This window comes from Fistularia commersonii, chromosome 32 (assembly GCF_037954325.1).
Source record: "Fistularia commersonii isolate RoL2024-O1a breed Wild chromosome 32, RoL_Fcom_v1.0, whole genome shotgun sequence".
NCBI lineage: Eukaryota > Metazoa > Chordata > Actinopteri > Syngnathiformes > Fistulariidae > Fistularia > Fistularia commersonii.
In genome coordinates, this window is record NC_141315.1 from 9,332,825 (window position 1) to 9,350,971 (window position 18,147).

At 49.2% G+C, this 18,147-nt stretch overlaps 1 protein-coding gene and 1 long non-coding RNA gene across 2 annotated transcripts; both read left to right on the forward strand.

Annotated features, from left to right (window-relative positions):
* Positions 1-1,367: 1,367 nt before the first annotated feature.
* Positions 1,368-5,405, forward strand: sost (sclerostin). Its single transcript, XM_086140144.1, has 2 exons — positions 1,368-1,846; positions 3,710-5,405. The coding sequence occupies exons 1-2, from the start codon at positions 1,555-1,557 to the stop codon at positions 4,117-4,119; spliced, it is 702 nt and encodes a 233-aa protein (XP_085996270.1). The 5' UTR covers positions 1,368-1,554; the 3' UTR covers positions 4,120-5,405.
* Positions 5,406-12,736: 7,331 nt separating this feature from the next.
* Positions 12,737-14,908, forward strand: LOC147215413 (uncharacterized). The gene is made up of 3 exons (XR_015104234.1): positions 12,737-13,079; positions 14,142-14,262; positions 14,398-14,908. It is a non-coding gene; the product is annotated as an uncharacterized LOC147215413 (long non-coding RNA).
* The last annotated feature ends 3,239 nt before the right edge of the window (positions 14,909-18,147 follow it).

Below are 18,147 nucleotides of genomic sequence, written 5' to 3' on the forward strand. Positions count from 1 at the left end.
CTGTCACCAGCCTGACAGTGTGTGTGTGTGTGTGTGTGTGTGTGTGTGTGTGTGTGTGTGTGTGTGTGTGTGTGTCATATCTGATAAGTTTTGAAAAAATGTAAAAGCCTTAAATGCGTCTGAAGTGACGTCACGGGACTCGTCAGAGGAAACGTTCTCTTTGTTTGACTTGATCAGATCCAGTTCTGCCTCTTCATCCTCCTCCTTTCCTTCCTCTTCTTCCTCTTCTCCTTATTCTCCTTTTCCGTCTCCTTCTCTTCATCTACTTCCTCCTACTCCCCTTCTTCTTCTTCCTCTTCTTCACCCTCTTCTTCTTCTTCTCCTTTTCCGTCTCCTTCTTCTTCTTCTACTTCTACTTCCTCCTACTCCCCTTCTTCTTCCTCTTCTTCTTCTTCCTCTTCTTCTTCTTCTTCCTCTTCTTCTTCTTCTTCTTCCTCTTCTTCTTCTTCTTCTTCTTCTTCTTCTTCTTCTTCTTCCTCTTCCTCTTCTTCTTCCTCTTCTTCTTCCCCTTCTTCTTCTTTCTCTTCATCATCTTCTCCTTCTTCTTCCTCTCCTACTTCCTCGTCTTTTTCTTCCTCTTCTTCTTCTTCTTCTTCTTCTTCTTCTTCTTCTTCTTCTTCTTCTTCTTCTTCCTCTTCCTCTCCTTCCTCTTCTTCTTCTTCCTCCTACTCCCCTTCTTATTTTTCTTCTTCTTCTTCTTCTTCTTCTTCTTCTTCTTCTTCTTCTTCTTCTTCTTCTTCCTCTTACTCCTCTTCCTCTTCTACCTTCTCTTCTTCTTCTTCCTCTTATTCTTCTTCTTCTTCTTCCCCTTCTTCTTCTTCTTCCTCCTCCTCTTCTACCTTCTCTTCTTCTTCCTCTTCTTCTTCCCCTTCTCCTTCTTCCTCTTCTCCTTCTTCCTCCTCCTCCTCCTCTTCTTCGTCCTCTTCTTCTTCGTCCTCTTCTTCTTCCCCTTCTCCTTCTTCCTCTTCTTCTTCTACTTCCTCCTACTCTTCTTCTTCTACTTCCTCCTACTCTTCTTCTTCTTTTTCTTCCTCCTACTCTTCTTCTTCTTCTTCTTCTTCTTCTTCCTCTTCTACCTTCTCTTCTTCCTCTTCTTCTTCCACTTCCTCTTCTTCTTCTTCTTCTTCTTCTACTTCTTCTTCCTTTTCTTCTTCTCCTTCTTCATCCTACTCCTCTTCTTCTTCTTCTTCTTCCTGTTCATCTTCTTCTTCTTCTTCTTCTTCTTCTTCTTCTTCTTCTTCTTCTTCTTCCTCTTCCTGTTCCCCTTTGCTCTCGCTCTCTCCCCCACTTCCGGCCCCGCCCCCTCCTCCCACGCGAGCGCCTGCGGAAGCGCTCCTTTAAATAGCGCGCGCGCCTCTCTCGCGGGCGGCCGGAGCTGGGACGGAGCAGCGCGAGCACCAGCGACCCAGAGTTCGCGCGCTCTCTCCCTCATCACTTTCGTTTCTGTGTCTCTTTGTCCCTCCATCCCTCCATCCTTCCATCCCTCCATCCGGACCTCCCTGGTTCCTCCGATCCGGTCCCTCCGTGTCGGTCCCCGCGGGTCCCGGTGCGGCCATGCCGGCGTCCGGGGCCTCGCTCGCCCCGCCGCCGCCGCCGCCGCTGCTGCTTCTCCTGCGGCTGCTGCTGCTGCTGCAGGGCTGCGGCTGCGGCTGCTGCGGCTGGAGGCCGCCGCTGAGCAACGACGCCACCGAGATGCTGCCGCCGGCGCAGCGGCACCACGCCGCGCCGCACGGAGCCGCCGGAGCCGCCGGAGCCGCCGGAGCCGCCGGAGCCGCCGGAGCCGCCAACGCCAGCGCGGACAACCGGCCCAAGAGCGGGGGACGCAACGCGGGAGCGCTCTCTTACAGTGAGTGAGACCGGGATTATTGCAGATTATCCCGCGGTGAGGGTGATGACATTATCATGAGTATTCGTATTCTGCCCGGATTAGGATGACGAGATTATTGTTACCCCAGATTAGCGGGATTACTATGATTATTATTATTATTCTTCCCGGATTAAGAGGATGAGATTAGTGTTCCCCCAGATTAGCGGGATTATCATGATTATTATTCTTCCCGGATTAGGATGATGAGATTATTGTTCCCCCAGATTAGGGAGATTATTATGATTATTATTATTATTATTGTAATTCAAGAATTAGGATGACAAGATTATTGTTCTCCCAGATTAGGGGTATTACGATTATTATTATTGTTCCCGGGTAAGGATGAAAACATTATTGCTGTTGTTATTATTGTTCCCTGATTAGGGGGATTTTTCTTGTTGTCGTCATCATTATTATTATTATTATTATTCCCCAATTAGGATGATAAGATTATCCTTATTGATATTCTAGCGGTATTATTGTCAGTTGTCCCGGATTAGGTTGACAAGTTTACTTTTATTATTTTATTCAGATTAGGATGACAGGATTATTGTGTTTATCGTTGTTGATATTATTAGTACCAGATTAGGGGGATGAAGATATTGTTGTTTTTATTATTATTTCCCGGATCAGCATGGTGAGATTATTATTATTATTATTATCATTCCAATATTAGGATGACAAAATTCTTGTTATTATTATTATTATCATTATTAATTTCATTTTGTCAGAAGATGCATAGATGTCATTTTGTAAATATCCTCTGGTTAGGGTGACAAGATCATTATTATCATGATTAGTCTCCTGGAAAACGGGGGGCTCTCACATCCGTCCCGGGGGATCTGTGCAGATTACAGCTCGGATTATAATCCCACAATTAGACACTGAATTCATCGACTCATTTTTGTTTCTAAACCGCTTTTAATCGGCCGTCGAGATTTAGACGGATTAACGGAGGGGATGGAATTCACCGGATTAGAATCGGAGTAACTTGTAACCCATAGCGCACAAAGCGGAGGGCGACGAGCACCACACACACACACACACACACACACACACACACACTCGTGCACGCTCACACAGGCATTCCTGTGGTTTCTCCCTGCATGCGGCTGGAAGTGGGACCCCCCTCTTCCTCCCGCCGACGGTTTCCTCCTCTCTTTACACCATTAGTCAGGCTCTGCTTGCGTCCCGGACCGTCTGATTGCAGCAGCATGTCGCCGCCGGCAACGGGGTCTCCGGCCGTCCTGGAAATTGGTCTTTAAACGCAACGCTGCCTCTGAGAACGACTTCCACCTGCGCCGCCCGAGGCCGCGCTTTTCCGACGGGACCCGAACCCGAAGTCGCGGCCGACCGATCCGACTGGAAGGACGCGCTTCGGACGAGGAGGAGGAGGAAAAAATAAACGAGGAAACCTCAAGGATTATCCCGGAAGCGTTCTCGTCCTCGTGAAGCCTCCGCCGAGGAGGACGACGCCGGATTAAGCCGCCCAATCCGGGGCGGATCGGGGAGGGACGGGGAGAAAAAGAAAAAAAAAAAGAAAAATAAGAAACTCCCGGAAGTCTTTTGTCGGGAGTGTTGGGAGGAGAAACCAGATCCGAGGCGAGCGTATCGCTTCTTCACCCGCCGTCGCTTTTGTTACCACAATGCACGTTGATAAAGAAGTGTGTGTGTGTGTGTGTGTGTGTGTCCTCCTGGTCTTCCTCACAACCTCATCGAGCCTCTTCCCGCCCGCCCTGGTTTTGATTTGTTAGCATCGCCGCTAGCTGGATTTCTGTTCCCGCCGTCGCCTTCGGGGGATTTTTTTAGTTTTAACCCCGCTCTCCCGCTCTCCCGTCCCAGGCGCCTCGGAGCTGAGCTGCAGGGAGCTGCGTTCCGCCCGCTACATCACCGACGGATCCTGCCGCAGCGCCAAACCCGTCCGCGAGCTGGTGTGCTCGGGCCAGTGCACGCCGGCGCGCCTCATGCCCAACACCATCCTCCGGGGGAAGTGGTGGCGGAACAACGCCTCGGACTACCGCTGCATCCCGGCTCACTCGCGGACCCGCCGCGTGCAGCTGCAGTGCCCCGGCGGCGCCGCGCGGACGTACAAAGTCCGCGTGGTCACGTCGTGCAAGTGCAAGCGCTTCAGGCCGCATCACAACCAATCGGTGGCCAAGGAGGTTCCCAAGGCGGCGCGGAGCAGGAAGCACAGCCGCTTGGCTCAAGACCGGACCAAGAACAACACGCCGCTGGTTGGGAATTCATACTAAAGCGGCGGCGGCGGCGTCCAAAGGACAAGGGGCGCTCACACACACACACACACACACACACACATGCAAACACTCACATGGGATTCAGAGGGAAAAGCAGAGAAATTCAAATTGATAAGCGGTGGAAAAAAAAAAAAAAAAAAAAAAAAGAGAAGTCGGCGTCGACTTCTCTTTTTTTTTTTTTTTTTTTTTTTAAATTCTACTCCACTGCATGACAAGCCGTCAACGCCGCGAGACATCTGATTACCCGACCAGCTGACCCTCCTCGCCGCCGCCGCTGCCGCCGCCTCCCGTCTTCCAGCCCGCCCGTAAACGCATTCGTAGCGGAGTGAGAGCTCTTCCCCGAGGCCTCGGGCCCATCTGTGCAAACACACACCGGATGCACGGCCGCGCCGCTCAGGTTTAAGCTGAAAAAAAGGGGGGGTTGTCATGGCAACGCGGTGTCAGATGGCGGAAGGTTTTAAGGGAACCCCCCCCCTGCACTCACACACACACACACACACACACCTGGCCTGGATCCTGGATGGACCTGGATCACCTTTTTGTGTGACAGACATGGACCAGGACCTTTGGACCTTACGACCATCTTGACATGGGTTGAGTGGAGGTGTGTGTATGTGTGTGTGTGTGTGTGTGTGTGTGTGTGTGTTGGGGGGGTGAAAGTCCACTTAATTACTAAATGAGTCCATTCCTGTGTTCGGATCTGAGTCATAAAAACCCATTTCCTCTAGATGTAGCCACTTCCTGTTTGCTGGAATCACACACACACACACACACACACACACACACACACACGTGTATATGTGTGTGTGTGGACGCAAAAAAAAAAGTGTGTTTGCATCGCGACCTCGAGGCACGGCGCTCTCGTGCACGCCCACGCCAGAATGCCTTTCGTGAGAGGCCAGAAAGGCCTGAATCCACCTCCATCTCCCACACACACACACACACACACACACACACACACACTGTCGACTCCTCTCCGCTCCCATTCTGTAAATAGCTCAGAACGGAAAAGATAGGAATACAATATTTCAATTTTTTTTTTTTTTTTTTTTAATTTGTATTGTACGTTTGCAGGGGATGTTATGTTTGCGGCGCCCGTGTACATATCAGACAGACGGAGACGGACAGAAGGGCCGGTGTAAAGAATGAAATGTATATTTATTTCTCATCTCCACATTTAAATTATTTATGCAACCTCTTTATTTTTATTTTATTTTTTTTTTTGTAGCAAATGACCAGCCATTTATCAAGTTCTGTACAGCTTCAATAAAGGAAAGGCAGATATATTTCAACATTTGCTCTGATTCCTTTTCCTTCCTCTGTGTGTGTGTGTGTGTGGGAACTCCCGTTATTCCCTGCACTGTTCATTTTCCAATTTCTCACTTTTATTATCATCGTAATAATTCAGTGTTAGCCTTGATGGCATGTTGCCACGGCAACGCACCTTTTTTTAAATTTTTCCCAATTTTTGGATGAAACGTCCAACTTTGCACGGGAGGAGAAACACGCAAAATATTGCACACACACACACACACACACACACAGGAGTGCTCTTTTTCTCAGGATTTTCGCTCTCTTTATCGGACTTCCACTTTCGGCCCTGAGCCGCACCTGTCCGGCGTCGTTTGGCGTGGACGCTCCCCGCCGGCGTGATTTAACGTCACCGCCCCCGAAAACATTTGATCGGAAGCGGACGAGTGCGGCGGTTACACAACACTGTAAAATAAAAAAGACAAACAAGAGTGGTGGGGAAAAGCCCCCCTCCTCCTCCTCCGAATGATGTGTTTATCTCTGGATGTACTTTTAATTATCCGCTGCCTCCGTCATGGCCGCCAAATAAAACACAACCAAAACAAATCTCCGTGGCAACCGGAGTCCCGCGACCCCAGGCGCCCGTGCCAGCGCAGGAACAGAGGATATTAGATTTCACTACATCATCCGCAACGCCGCGGCCGTTATGTCATTTCCATGTCGCGTTTCCACAGGATTTTTTTTTTTGTGTGTGTGTGTGTGGGGGGGGGTGTCGTTGCCGCGGGCGACCGGAGCGCGGCGAGCTAAGAGGAACTCGAGATCACGTCCCGTGCAGAACGTAAGCGAAGCCTAAATATATTGACGCTGACAAAGCATCTGCACCGCGTTACCCCGCGCGCACACACACACACACACACACACACACACTCTGCAGCCTGCAAATGACCCCCCCCCCCCCTGCTAGCCCTGATGAGTTCCCAACAAATGCATAATGAGTCTGCAACACTTCGCTGGGGGGGGGGGGGGGGGGGGGAAATACCAGGTGTGGGGGGTCCCTAGAGTGTGTGTGTGTGTGTGTGTGTGTGTGTTGGGGGGGTCCGCCTGGCCTGTCAGGAGCTCAATTAAGAGACAGCGCTAGCATAAACGGGCTGACTCGCGGCCTCCACCAGTACAGAGCTGACACAGAGAGCGTCAAAGATGGCCGCCGTCGGGCGCGGCGCTCGCCACGCTAAGCTTATCTCAAAACTGACAATTTCGCCGGATAATCACGGCTTCCCGGCGCAGGCGGCGTGACAACGGGGCCGACCTCCGCCGCATCTTTATTTTTGGGGACGGAGCCGAAGAGGCGCTCGGCGTGGGCCGGTTGTTTATCGCCCCGAGCGGCGCTGAGCGGGCGGCTCGGTCGCTGTCAACGCGGGCGTAACTCAGGACACCGCGGGGAAAAAAAAAAGTCGTAAATCATCGGCGAATAAAGAGATTCCTCGCCGAAGCGTGTTTATGTCTCCGCTAAAGGCAGGCCAGTCTTTTTTGGTGAGTGTGTTCGCCACAAACAAACAAATGGGAAAGTGATACGAGGGAACTTCCCGCCGCCGCCGCCGTTCCATCTGAAACGATAAAAACTATTTTTAAAAGCGTTACGTCCGGCAACCAATCAACAGCAACATCAGGCGTCAACTGAACCTTTCTGAAATGTTAATCGCCGGTCGCCTAGGTAACGCACATCCTCTGGATTCTCACGTTCCTGGTTCGATAACCAACTTTCCGCTCAATCCCACGCGGGTTGGAACTAGCTAGCTGGGCGACGACGACGACGACGATGATGGTTGGGAGGAGGTTCTCCACACCTGAGAAGCTACGTCCTGACACCAAAACACTCCATGTGCAGATGCCGCGTCATGGAGAAACCGTCTGAAGGCCGTGAAAATACGAAATAACCCCGATCCCGGCCTGGGCGTCGCTAGGCTACGCCGCTAACTCTGCGCTAACTGCTGTACGGAGGGGGACTCGGACAAAACCGGACGGAGCGCTAGGCGACGGAGGAGAAACAAACGACTTTCAGGTTCTGGTTCTGGATCTGAGGTTCTCCGCTTAGCCATCACCTCGTGGAGCTTCTCCGTCTCGGAGAACGTGGGGAGGAACCCGGTTCTGTTTTCTCTTCACGCAATTACGCTAAACCGCTCGTCGACGTTTTCTGGCAAATTTTCCGATGTGTTTTTGCTCGGGGCCCCCGGCCGAGATGCATCTTGAACCTCCACACACCCACACACACACACACACATATATGCATACACATCCGTGCGCGTGCACGTGAAGGCCGGTCTTACATGTGTAGCATCAAGAGTTTACACATCCTGTCAGCCGGTAATTAGCTCAAGGTCAGTGGAAGTGATGACTCAAGGAAAGCTGAGCAAGGTCGACTCTGCGTGCGCGCGCACACACACACACACACACACACACACACACACACACACACACACACACACAAAGAGACTCGTACGCACACACTGAAGATTCAAACGGTCTGAGCGTCTCTGACATCGCGCCGGCATTGGAGCGAAACGCTAAATATAGCGGCGTCCCAGAAGTAGCCGCTCGTAGCTTCCACTCCTGATTATATGTTTGCTGACGACGCTGCGGTTTTCGTCGATTTCTTTTTTTCTGTTTAATTCACGATTAATCTAATTTACCGCGAGGGTCCGCAACCGCATCCAGCCCAGACATTTTTTTTTTTCCCCTTCAAGGCCGTTTTAGCGAGTTGGAACAACCAGACTCTGGACCCGTCGCCATGCCGACCAACAAAAAACAAAAGGAGAAACCGGTTTATGTTTCTTTTCTTGATAACTCAACAACTGCGTGCGTGTGCGTGCATGTGCACGTGCACATGCATGTGTGTGTGTATGTGCATTCCCATTGCGAAATATGGTCAAGCAAACCTGTAGCGTTTTTGTCTGCAGAGCTAGTTTTAAGCGGTGCTAATACTGAGCATATTGTATGACATTATAATATTATTATATTATTAATAATATTTTGAATCTTCTTTTGTTTGGCCCGTCAGTCCCGAAATCTGCCATACAGACACTGCGCTGGAATTATATCTGCCGTTTCAGGTCCCGGGTCTGTTTAGAATTAGCGCTAATACCCGAGTGGATCTCAGATGATCAAAGTGTGTGTAAGAGTGCGTGTGTGTGTGTGTGTGTGTGTGTGTGTGTGTGTGTGTGTGTGTGATCAGGGAGGCTAGGGGACCGGGTCGGTGTTGCCTCAGGGAGCACAGTAGCCAATTAGCGGCGTTGACTTTAGCGACGGCGTTAGCGACCGAGCTAGTCAAAGTCAAAGTTATCTTGATGGCGCTCGACGGGCGACGAAACGGGGATTCCAAATATGTGGCGTTTGGCGTCCCTCGCCGTGACAAGCGGGATTTTTAAAAACCGACGAGAACGGCGTTGATTAGGCACGCCGCTCCAATCAGCGGGAGGCGGAGAAGAGAGAGCCTGGATGTATTTCGGGTGAGGAGGATGGATTATTCCGCATCGCGGCCAAACACGGAGCAGAAGGCGGGCGCCGTGTTTTTGTTCTGGTTTGAATTTCCGGACCGCCGGTCTCCTGGCGACGTGCCGACCCCCTCCCGTCCTCCCCCGCCGTGTCACCGTGGGATCGGCCTCTCTGAAGAAACGAACCGAGGAACCGCTCAAACCCTGCAATCAAATCATAGAATACCCAATTCGATATCTTGGAATCCCGCCGGTCACATGAGCCCCCGACTCCCCGCCGAGTCGGCCCGGACTATCAGGACAACCCGATCCCCCGACCTGGGGTTTGGCGATGCTACGCTTGGGTTGAGCGCGCCGCGGTGGCGTGTTTCGCCCCGAGCGACTCCAGAAGATTTCCAGGACTGGGTTCGAGAAACCGAAGAGCTGGAAGGGCGGCGAGGAAGGCGCGGGCGCTAAAGCGTCCACGCGGCCGAAGGTGACGGCGGTTCGCTTCCACGGCGCCGTCTTTTTGGAGCGTTAGCGCGGGCGCTGGACGTTAGCGCCCCCCTCCCCAAGAACCAGACGGCGCCCGACCAGAACCTCTCCTCGGGTTCTGAGACAAACACAAACGAGAGAATCGATTTCCTTGATGTCATCGTTTCTGACCGCAGCCACAGATCGGATTAATGTGGCGGAGCCAGACGGACCGTGACCGCCGATCCGCCCCCTCCTTCCTCCAGACTTATGATTTTATTTTTTCTGTGAGCGCGGGACGGAGGCGTTGAGAGCCGAATCATGACACAGCTCTCTGGACGGCGACTCCGCCGATGACAACGGTGACTCGCGCTCGGCGGAATCGAACTAATAGCGCGGCGTTGAGTCACCGGCCCGGAAAAGTGAGCTAACAGCTAGCGGCTCGTTTGACTCCCCGAGTTCCCGTCCTATCTTGCAAAAAAAAAAAAAAAAAAAATCAAGCCGCAGACACCGTGCTCGGCTCGCAAAATAGCACTAGCGACGGAGAAGTAAACAGTGGCGTAAACTCCTTCCCAGAACAACAAACCAGAGCGGCTCCCCCCGAGGCTTTATGGCCGCCTCCACAGACAGGACGGTGCCTTTGTGCTTGTTTGCGTGTTTGTGTCACGGATTCTCAGCCGAGGGGGTTATTTTCGGCCGCCCCCCCTCCTTCCCCTCGTCGCTAGGACTCGATAGCATTTCCCCGACGCATCGCGGGGACGTTTGCGGGAAGCCGCTTCGTATTTCGAGGGTCTTTTTCGCAATCAGAGGCGACCCCGGTGTAAATTACCTCCCGTCCGCGGTCGCGCGATCCCAGAAAACTCCGAGGCGCACATTTCCTCAATCCCTCCCCCCTCGGCTTAGGGGGGTTTAAGACCGGGATCCGTTCGGCTCTCCGGCCCCGATCGGATGTCAAAGAGCCCCTGGAACCCAAGGCCCGTGTCCCGGCTCTGACCCGGATCCTCCCAGACCCCAACCCGCGACCCCGAATCTAGTTTTTAGCTCTTCGGTGGCCACGATGGACGGACATACCGCCGTCCGGCTCCGAAGAAAGTCCGACCACAAACATCCAGGGAGCCGAAGCTTCCGTCTTGAAGGTGAATCTCCTGACCTGCGACCAAAAACAGTTTGTTGAGGCCCCGATCCAAGCTGGGATTGGCTCCCCTGTGACCCAAGCCAAACTGATGGTAAACAAAGCCAATGGCAACGATTCTTCCCTGTGATTCGCTAGCAAAGCTGCTAACCACAGGTGAGGGCGGAGCCACTAACCTGTTAGGACGTCCGACTTTATCGACCGATTCTAGTAAAATCCTTTTCCCGCTAGGACAGCATCAATCCGGACGCACAGCCTCGCTTCCTCCAGACACCGGCTGGTTTATCGATAGGGGGGGAAGAAATACGGCACCCAAAATGGCCGAGGATCGGGGTTTCCCGGGATTTGCCGGGCTAAGAAAAAGCAAACGTCGCTTCCTTCTCCGTGTTGACAGAAGGGAATCAACTGTAGCTCCTGGAAGCGTCCGGATTCGGGTTTAAAAGAAGAAAGAGAATGTTTAAAGCGATAGCATCACTCAGGCTAACGGTTATGGATAAAATGATTGACGCTGACAGTTAAGGATTATAAGATACGAGGTAATAGTTGGGAAGAAACAGATGCAGATTAACAGTCAAGGGTAAAGAGGTACAGGCTAACAGCTAAGGGTAGCCCAATTGAAGCTAACAGTTATGGATAAATTAATATTGGCAGCTAACAGTAAAGATACACAAGTTAGCAGGCAAGGATAAACAGATACAGGATAGTCATTAAAATAAATAGAGACAGGCTAACAGTTAAGGGTAACCTGATTGAAGCTAACAATTAAGGATAACAGATACAGGCTAATGGTTAATGGTAACCTGATTGAAGCTAACAATTAGGGAGAACAGATACAGGCTAATGGTTAATGGTAACCTGATTGAAGCTAACAATTAGGGATAACAGATACAGGCTAATGGTTCGACCTTTATGCATTAGCCTGTATCTGTTATCTTTAACTGATACAGGCTAAGAGTTAAGGGTAAACTGATGCAAAATAGCGGGAAAGGACAAACACATCAAGGCTAGCAGTCAAAATAAACAGATAACGGTTAACACTCAGGGATAAACAGATACAGGCAGTTAACATAAACATACAGGCTAACTGTTTGGGGTAAACAGATATAGGTCAACACTTGAGGATAAACAAACCCAGGCTAACAGTTTAGGGTAACCTGAAAGAATCTCAAATGTAAGTGTCAACTGTTCCAAGCTAACAGGAAAGGATTAACAGATACATGCTAACTGTTTCACACCAAACAGTGGACCAGGGTGTTGTAGCTCTACCAGTTAGCAGGGTTACCCAAGCTGTATCCTCTCCTATCGCTACCGCTAACGTCTCTTCCCTGTCACTGACTAGCACTCATGAAAGGTTAACTAGCATCTTTTGTTTTGGCCAAACACCATCACAGACAACCGGCGAGTGAACGCCAGACCTGAATCAGGTTGTGCCGCAACTTGCCCGTGTTCTGCGACACTAGCCAAATGTCCTGGAATTAGCTAACTTGGCGCCATCTTCTCGTCCGGCAAAAAAATAAACATCGATTTCCAATCGCTACCGCTAAACAGATGAGCTTTTACATCACGTCATCATCTGGGTGAGGAGCGGCTTCATCCGAGCCTTGGTTCCAACCCACGTTGCACCGTGGCGTTAGCGTCATGCTAACTCAGGAAACCGGATGGCGCAACGTTGCGTTCCCGCGCCGCCTCGCCAGGAGAGATCATCAGGAACGTTAGCAAACTGCCGCGCAGGCCGGAGGCCAAACATCTTGAGAAATGGCGTCAACGGCGGGGATGATTTCTTTATGACACCATGATCTATTACACTTCGCAGCGAGTTGGCAGGAACGAAGCAAGCAAAACAAAAAAAAAAAAAAGGGACGTGGAGAGCGCCGGATAAATAAAAACCCGATTGCCGCGGTGTCCACAGTTCACCCTCTCCGGCACATTGTGTTTTTTTTTCCGCTCTGATATCTAAATTATCTGTCGTGGATCTGGTTCGGATCCCGTCTTCGTCTGGACGCCGATGAAACGCCGACGGAGGGGATCTCGTAAAGCCGGTGTTTTCTTTCTTTATTCTCTGCGAATGCCGAGACGGAGGCGTTTCGTAACGTTACCACCCGCGCCGTCGGAAAACACGGCCGCCGCCGACGACTTTCTCGTAAAGACTCGGACTCCGGGTCTGAAACCACTCAGGACGCCGTCCCAGGTACCGCCTCGCCATTTCGCATTCTTGACCGTCCGATTTCAGACCGTAGGATGCGGCGGCGGCGCCAAGTGCCGCTAGCGTCAGAACATTCCAGTGAAATATTACCTCAACACAAACGTGAAGTGCTTTCGTAACACGTCCTCCTCCTCCAAAACGGTCCTCCGGGAATGTCAGGAAAACAACCCGAGGCTTTTAAAGGACGTCCGGGGACGATATAAAAACTCGATTAAAGGCGAGGGAGGTGTTTCTTTGGATCTCGGCAGGAAGTACAAACATCTCGTCCTGGAACGCAGGGCTGTTAAATGAGCGTTTGTATCTAATATAAGCAAAAAAACAAGGGAGATTTATGGTTCGGAAACAAAGCAAGGGAGTCGGCGACATGCTACGTAGATTACCGATGGGAAACTTGATTCTTTTAACTGAATCGAGTCATTTGAATCACTGGGTAAGTTAACCATTTTCAGAGCTACCCCGAGCTACCGAGTGATTCGTTCGTTCACTTACAGAGTGAGTCGGTCATTTTGTGAGTTGGTGAGGCGACTCTGACCTACTGAGTGATTGCTTTGTTGAGTTACAGAGTGATTCGTTCATTTTGTGAGTGGTGTCGGCCACCTTAAGCTACTAATTGATTCATTTGTTGAGATACAGAGTGAGTCGTTCGTTCAGTTACAGAGTGAGTCGGTCATTTTGTGAGTTGGTGAGGCGACTCTGACCTACTGAGTGATTTGTTTGTTGAGTTACAGAGTGATTCGTTCATTTGTATGCTTGGAGGGCTCATCTGTACTACTGATTGATTCATTTGTTGAGTTACAGAGTGATTCGTTCATTTTGTGAGTGGTGTCGGCCACTTTAAGCTACTAGTTGATTCATTTGTTGAGATACAGAGTGAGTCGTTCGTTCAGTTACTGAGTGAGTCGGTCATTTTGTGAGTTGGCAGGGTTACTCTGAACTAGAAACTGATTCGTTCATTGAGTTACAGAGTGATTCGTTCATTTTGTATGCTGGGAGGGCTCAGCTGAACTACTGATTGATTCATTTGTTGAGTTACAGAGTGAGTCGTTCATTTTGTGAGTGGTGTCGGCCACTTTAAGCTACTAATTGATTCATTTGTTGAGGCACAGAGTGAGTTGTTCGTTTTTGTGAGTTGGCGGGGTTACTCTGAACTACTGACTGATTCGTTCATTGAGTTACAGAGTGAGCCGTTCGTTTTGTGAGTGCAGAGGGCGACTGAGGAAAGTTTACGGATTAACAATCCATATACCTTTTATTCTGGGGTCACAACAATACTTAATACAATATTTATACCAACGCAGGTGGACAAACAGCCATGCAATAGTGATGTGTTGTCAAGCTTTTATTTGCAGTTAGCTTGCCAGCAGTAGCAAGCACGACAACTTAATAGAGCCCAGGACTCTTGACTCACGAGTCGGTAAAATGACTCACGAGTTTTTAACGATTCGCCCACAACTCGTACATCTCGCTCTTTATCTGTTTTCCCTTAAAAAAGTTCCTTAAGTTTTGTCACGCAGTTGGACGGAAACCCAAAAAAACGAGTCCCTTCTCCCGATCCCGCAGCCGTGCACGGACACTCCCAACATGCAGCGGAGGCGTCTTCCCTCCACCGTCAGGTATGTTCACGCACGTCGACTTCGCACGACCGGCTTCGGCGGATCGGCGGGCGCCGGAGAACATGATTGCTCTAACAGCCCGGGCTAATTCTTGCGGTCTGCCTCACTTCCACCTCTGGAATGTCCATATTACAGAGCTGCGATCGCTTCCCATCTCCAGGAAAACTGTTACAAGCATGTCCTGTTCTTCATCTCAACGTCCCCCATCAACTCTCTTGGTTGTGACGCCGCAGAGACCTGTTTCGTCCATCACGGGGGGGCTGAGGAGGAGGAAGTGGAGGAACCCCATGTGGGAGCTTCACGCGGCCGTTAAATACCCTTCTGCAGAGGACGATGCCCGACATCTGTCGCCACGGAGACGCCTTGCAACGTCCGCCGATGACCTTTCCTCCGAGAGGACGGTTATTACTCCGCAGCAGGTGTTGGACGTTAGCCAGGCGCTAAAAAAAAAAAAAAAAAAAAAAAAAAAAAAATCCATGGCGGTTTTTGTCGTCGCGGGTAACCAGAGATGTGTTTTTGGAAAAAAAAAAAAAAAAAAAAAAAAAAGGAAAATCAGCAGTTTCTCTTCGGCGGTGAGGTCATGTCACGGTTTCCATGGCGACGACGGGCCGTCACCGAGCTGAATCACCCCCCCCCCCCTCCTCCGGGACCGGAAACCCAGTGTTTTTTTTTTTTTTTTTTTTTTTTACAAGGGAGTGGATCGCAGGTGCTGGAAGGATTCCCGACCCCGTCAACCCCCCTTTTTCCCCTTCACGCATCTGGACAAATAGGAGGAGGGGGACGACCCAGATACGTGTGGTTATCTTCACTTATCACTCCATTAAATTGGAAAAAATATAAGAAAGGAGAAACAAACCTCCCCCCGTCGGCTTGTAAAAAAAAAAAAAACAAAAAAAAAAAAAAGGGTGTTTGCGATTAATTAAAGAGCAACGCTGCGGACTCCCGCCGCCGCCGCCGCCATGGGTTTGATGCAGGTCGTCCCACAGATGAGCCGCCTCCCCCTGCACTGCACGCCATGCATGCCAGGGATTCCTCCTGACCGCCGAGGAAGGAGAGGCCCCGAAATGTCGGCCGGCGTGATTTCCCCGCGGCAACGGCGGCAGACTTCAGCACGTGAAAGGACTTATGTCATCACACACACACACACACACACACACACACACACATGCACGCACATGTGTTCATCAATTTCAGATGCGTCTGAACTGAGAAATACCTCGCGGACATTTTTCTCAGTTTCGGACTTTTTCTTCTTTTTGATCGATTATTTTGTTTTTATGAAAATAGACTGACGCCTTCAGGGAACGGCGAGATCGGGAGAAAAAATCCCTTATTTTAATTAATTGGAAAGATTTATGATTGATAATCGGTTTTATTGGTTTTATTGGTTTTGATCAATACTTAATACTACCTGAACTTTTGACAGTTTGTGGGTGTTTACACTCCGGGATATAAGTTGCATCAATCCACAAATGCACCATAAAAAAGAAAAAAATATTCATAAATGTCACTGGAGTATTAGTTGCATTTTTGGAGGGATTTTTATTTTATTTTATAAAATCAGAGACCAAGAACAGACTTTTGAAAGGAAAGTTACAATAATAATGATAATACCATCTGTCATAAAATAAGCTAAGATAAGCTAAGATAAGCTAAGATAAGCTAAGCTAAGCTAAGATAAGATAAGATAAGATAAGATAAGATAAGATAAGATAAGATAAGATAAGATAAGATAAGAGGATCATTCTTTTGTCACAGCAGTTTGATATCACAGTGTCAATAAATATGAATATAAATATAAATAGATAATTAAAAGATAGCATATATCCACAAATAAATAGAGAGCAGAGAGAATAACAACAACAACATAAACAAGGATAAGAATAGACAACAGAATGAAAAAAAAAGACAAGAAAAAGAGCAATTTTCAGTTATTCAGAAAACTAGCATAAACAATATAGCACAACAAGTTTCCCAACCGCTGCATCTCTGCACCTTTTCTTCATCTCTCACTCCAAACTTTCTTTCTGTTTCTCGATTACTGTTTTTATTTCACTACTTGCAGCTTGTAATCTGCGGATATGATTATCTTTAGAAAACCATGAAAAAAAGTGCGACTTATAGTCCCCAAAAATATGGTACTTCAAATACACTGTGTATTTGAAGTACCAGAATATGACTGGAAGTGTTTATCTAGAATAAATATAGATAGTTTCCAAGAAATGGCAGGAAAAATAAGCAAATAGCTTTAAAAATAGGGAAACACGAACCCCACACACAAACACACACACACACTCCCTGACACTGTGGGTCAAAGGTCACGTGAAGCCTGTCGGAGCGTGAGGAAACGCAGCATCTGCCCCGAAGCGTTCCTCATCCTCCACCTGTTAAACGTGATGAACGATAGCCGTGCTCATAAAGCGTCTCCACGGGCGCCGCGTCCGGCGGGACGTCCGCCGCGTGACAGCGCCCATAACTCTCCGCCGACGGCGAGCCGGACGGGGGTTAGCGGACGACGCCACGTTTGGTCGTTAGCGAGCGGGAGGGGAAACGGAGCGGGTGGGAGGTATTGGATGTCACATCTGACAACAACTAGAGGGGAAGGGTAACATGCGTGTGTGTGTGTGTGTGTGTGTGTGTGTGTGTGTGTGTGAGTCAGAGGCCGATCGAAGGGATGGAGGTTCCCCGGCAGCGTCAGCGGTTCTGGGTTCTACCGGCAGGACGAACGCCGCCAGCTAACATTAGCATAACCTCGGATGCCATATGGAAGAGTCCAAAACTCTTGTTGTCATGGCAACCGGACTTGAATTTCTTCTGTCTTCTTCGCTCGAAGACGTCTCAATTCATCTGAGAGGATCTTCAATCCTCCAAAACTATGATTATACGGCGGACCTTCACCTTTCAGGGGAGTTTTGATCCAAGTAAAGTGAATTTCCGAGTAGAGACGTGATCATTTTGATGGGATTTACAGATAAATTAACCCTCGACGAACCTCACTCAACCCTTAACCAACCTCCCGCAAACTGTTATCAACCCACCGTCGACTGGATTGCTCTTCCCACGATGCACCAAAATGCTCAAAATGTTACAGTACAAAATGAGTAAATTACGAAAAAAGTCCACGAGGGCGCGAAAGCCAAACCGCGAAGTAGCGAGGGTCCGCTGTATATTATATGATCTACTCATTATGGGATATTATTTCCTCCCACAGTCCAAAAACATGCAGGAGGTTCACAGGAGTATACACAGGAGGGAATAAAGAAAAATATCATTTTATATTAATATCAATATTGTTTTTCTGGAAGGCTAACTTTAGCATACTTAGCGCCGTGTTTGCTGTCAAAGGATGTAGATTGTACTCTTTGACAAGCCACGCAAAAGACAAACGGCTTTTTCTCCCTGAAGCACAAACACGTATTCGCCTTCCAATTATTCTTGAAACATCCTTCCATCTGCACCAAATTTTCTCTTCCCGGACATTTAAGGATCTCAATTTCTCAATTCCACTTTGAAAATCCCATTGATGCCGTCACTTGGTGGGTCACATGATCGGCGTGAATTGTGGAAAATGTAGTTTATGGTCAATGCACGCGTTCGACTTATATATTTCAAGACAATCTGACCTTTTAAGACGTTCTCGTGGGCCACTTAAAATGAGGTGGCGGGTCACATTTGGCCCGCGGGCCTTGAGTTTGACACACGTGGTGTAGATAATGAATGCATATATTTATATTATCTATTTAAAAGAACGCAAATTGTAGTTCTACGGTCGAGGTTTGGATCTGATGTGTTACATCTGTGTACTTTTAAACTTCAATTACTGCTTATTATGTGTACTAATAGGCCACGTCTGTGATAGAATGAGAGTGAAAAGAAAGGGATTGC

Bases quoted from the DNA above. Each gene is read 5' to 3' on its own strand.
- sost (XM_086140144.1), top strand. From the start codon at position 1,555: ATGCCGGCGTCCGGGGCCTCGCTCGCCCCGCCGCCGCCGCCGCCGCTG. The intron at 1,847-3,709 runs GTGAGTGAGACC...CTCCCGTCCCAG, and splicing joins CGCGGGAGCGCTCTCTTACA to GCGCCTCGGAGCTGAGCTGC.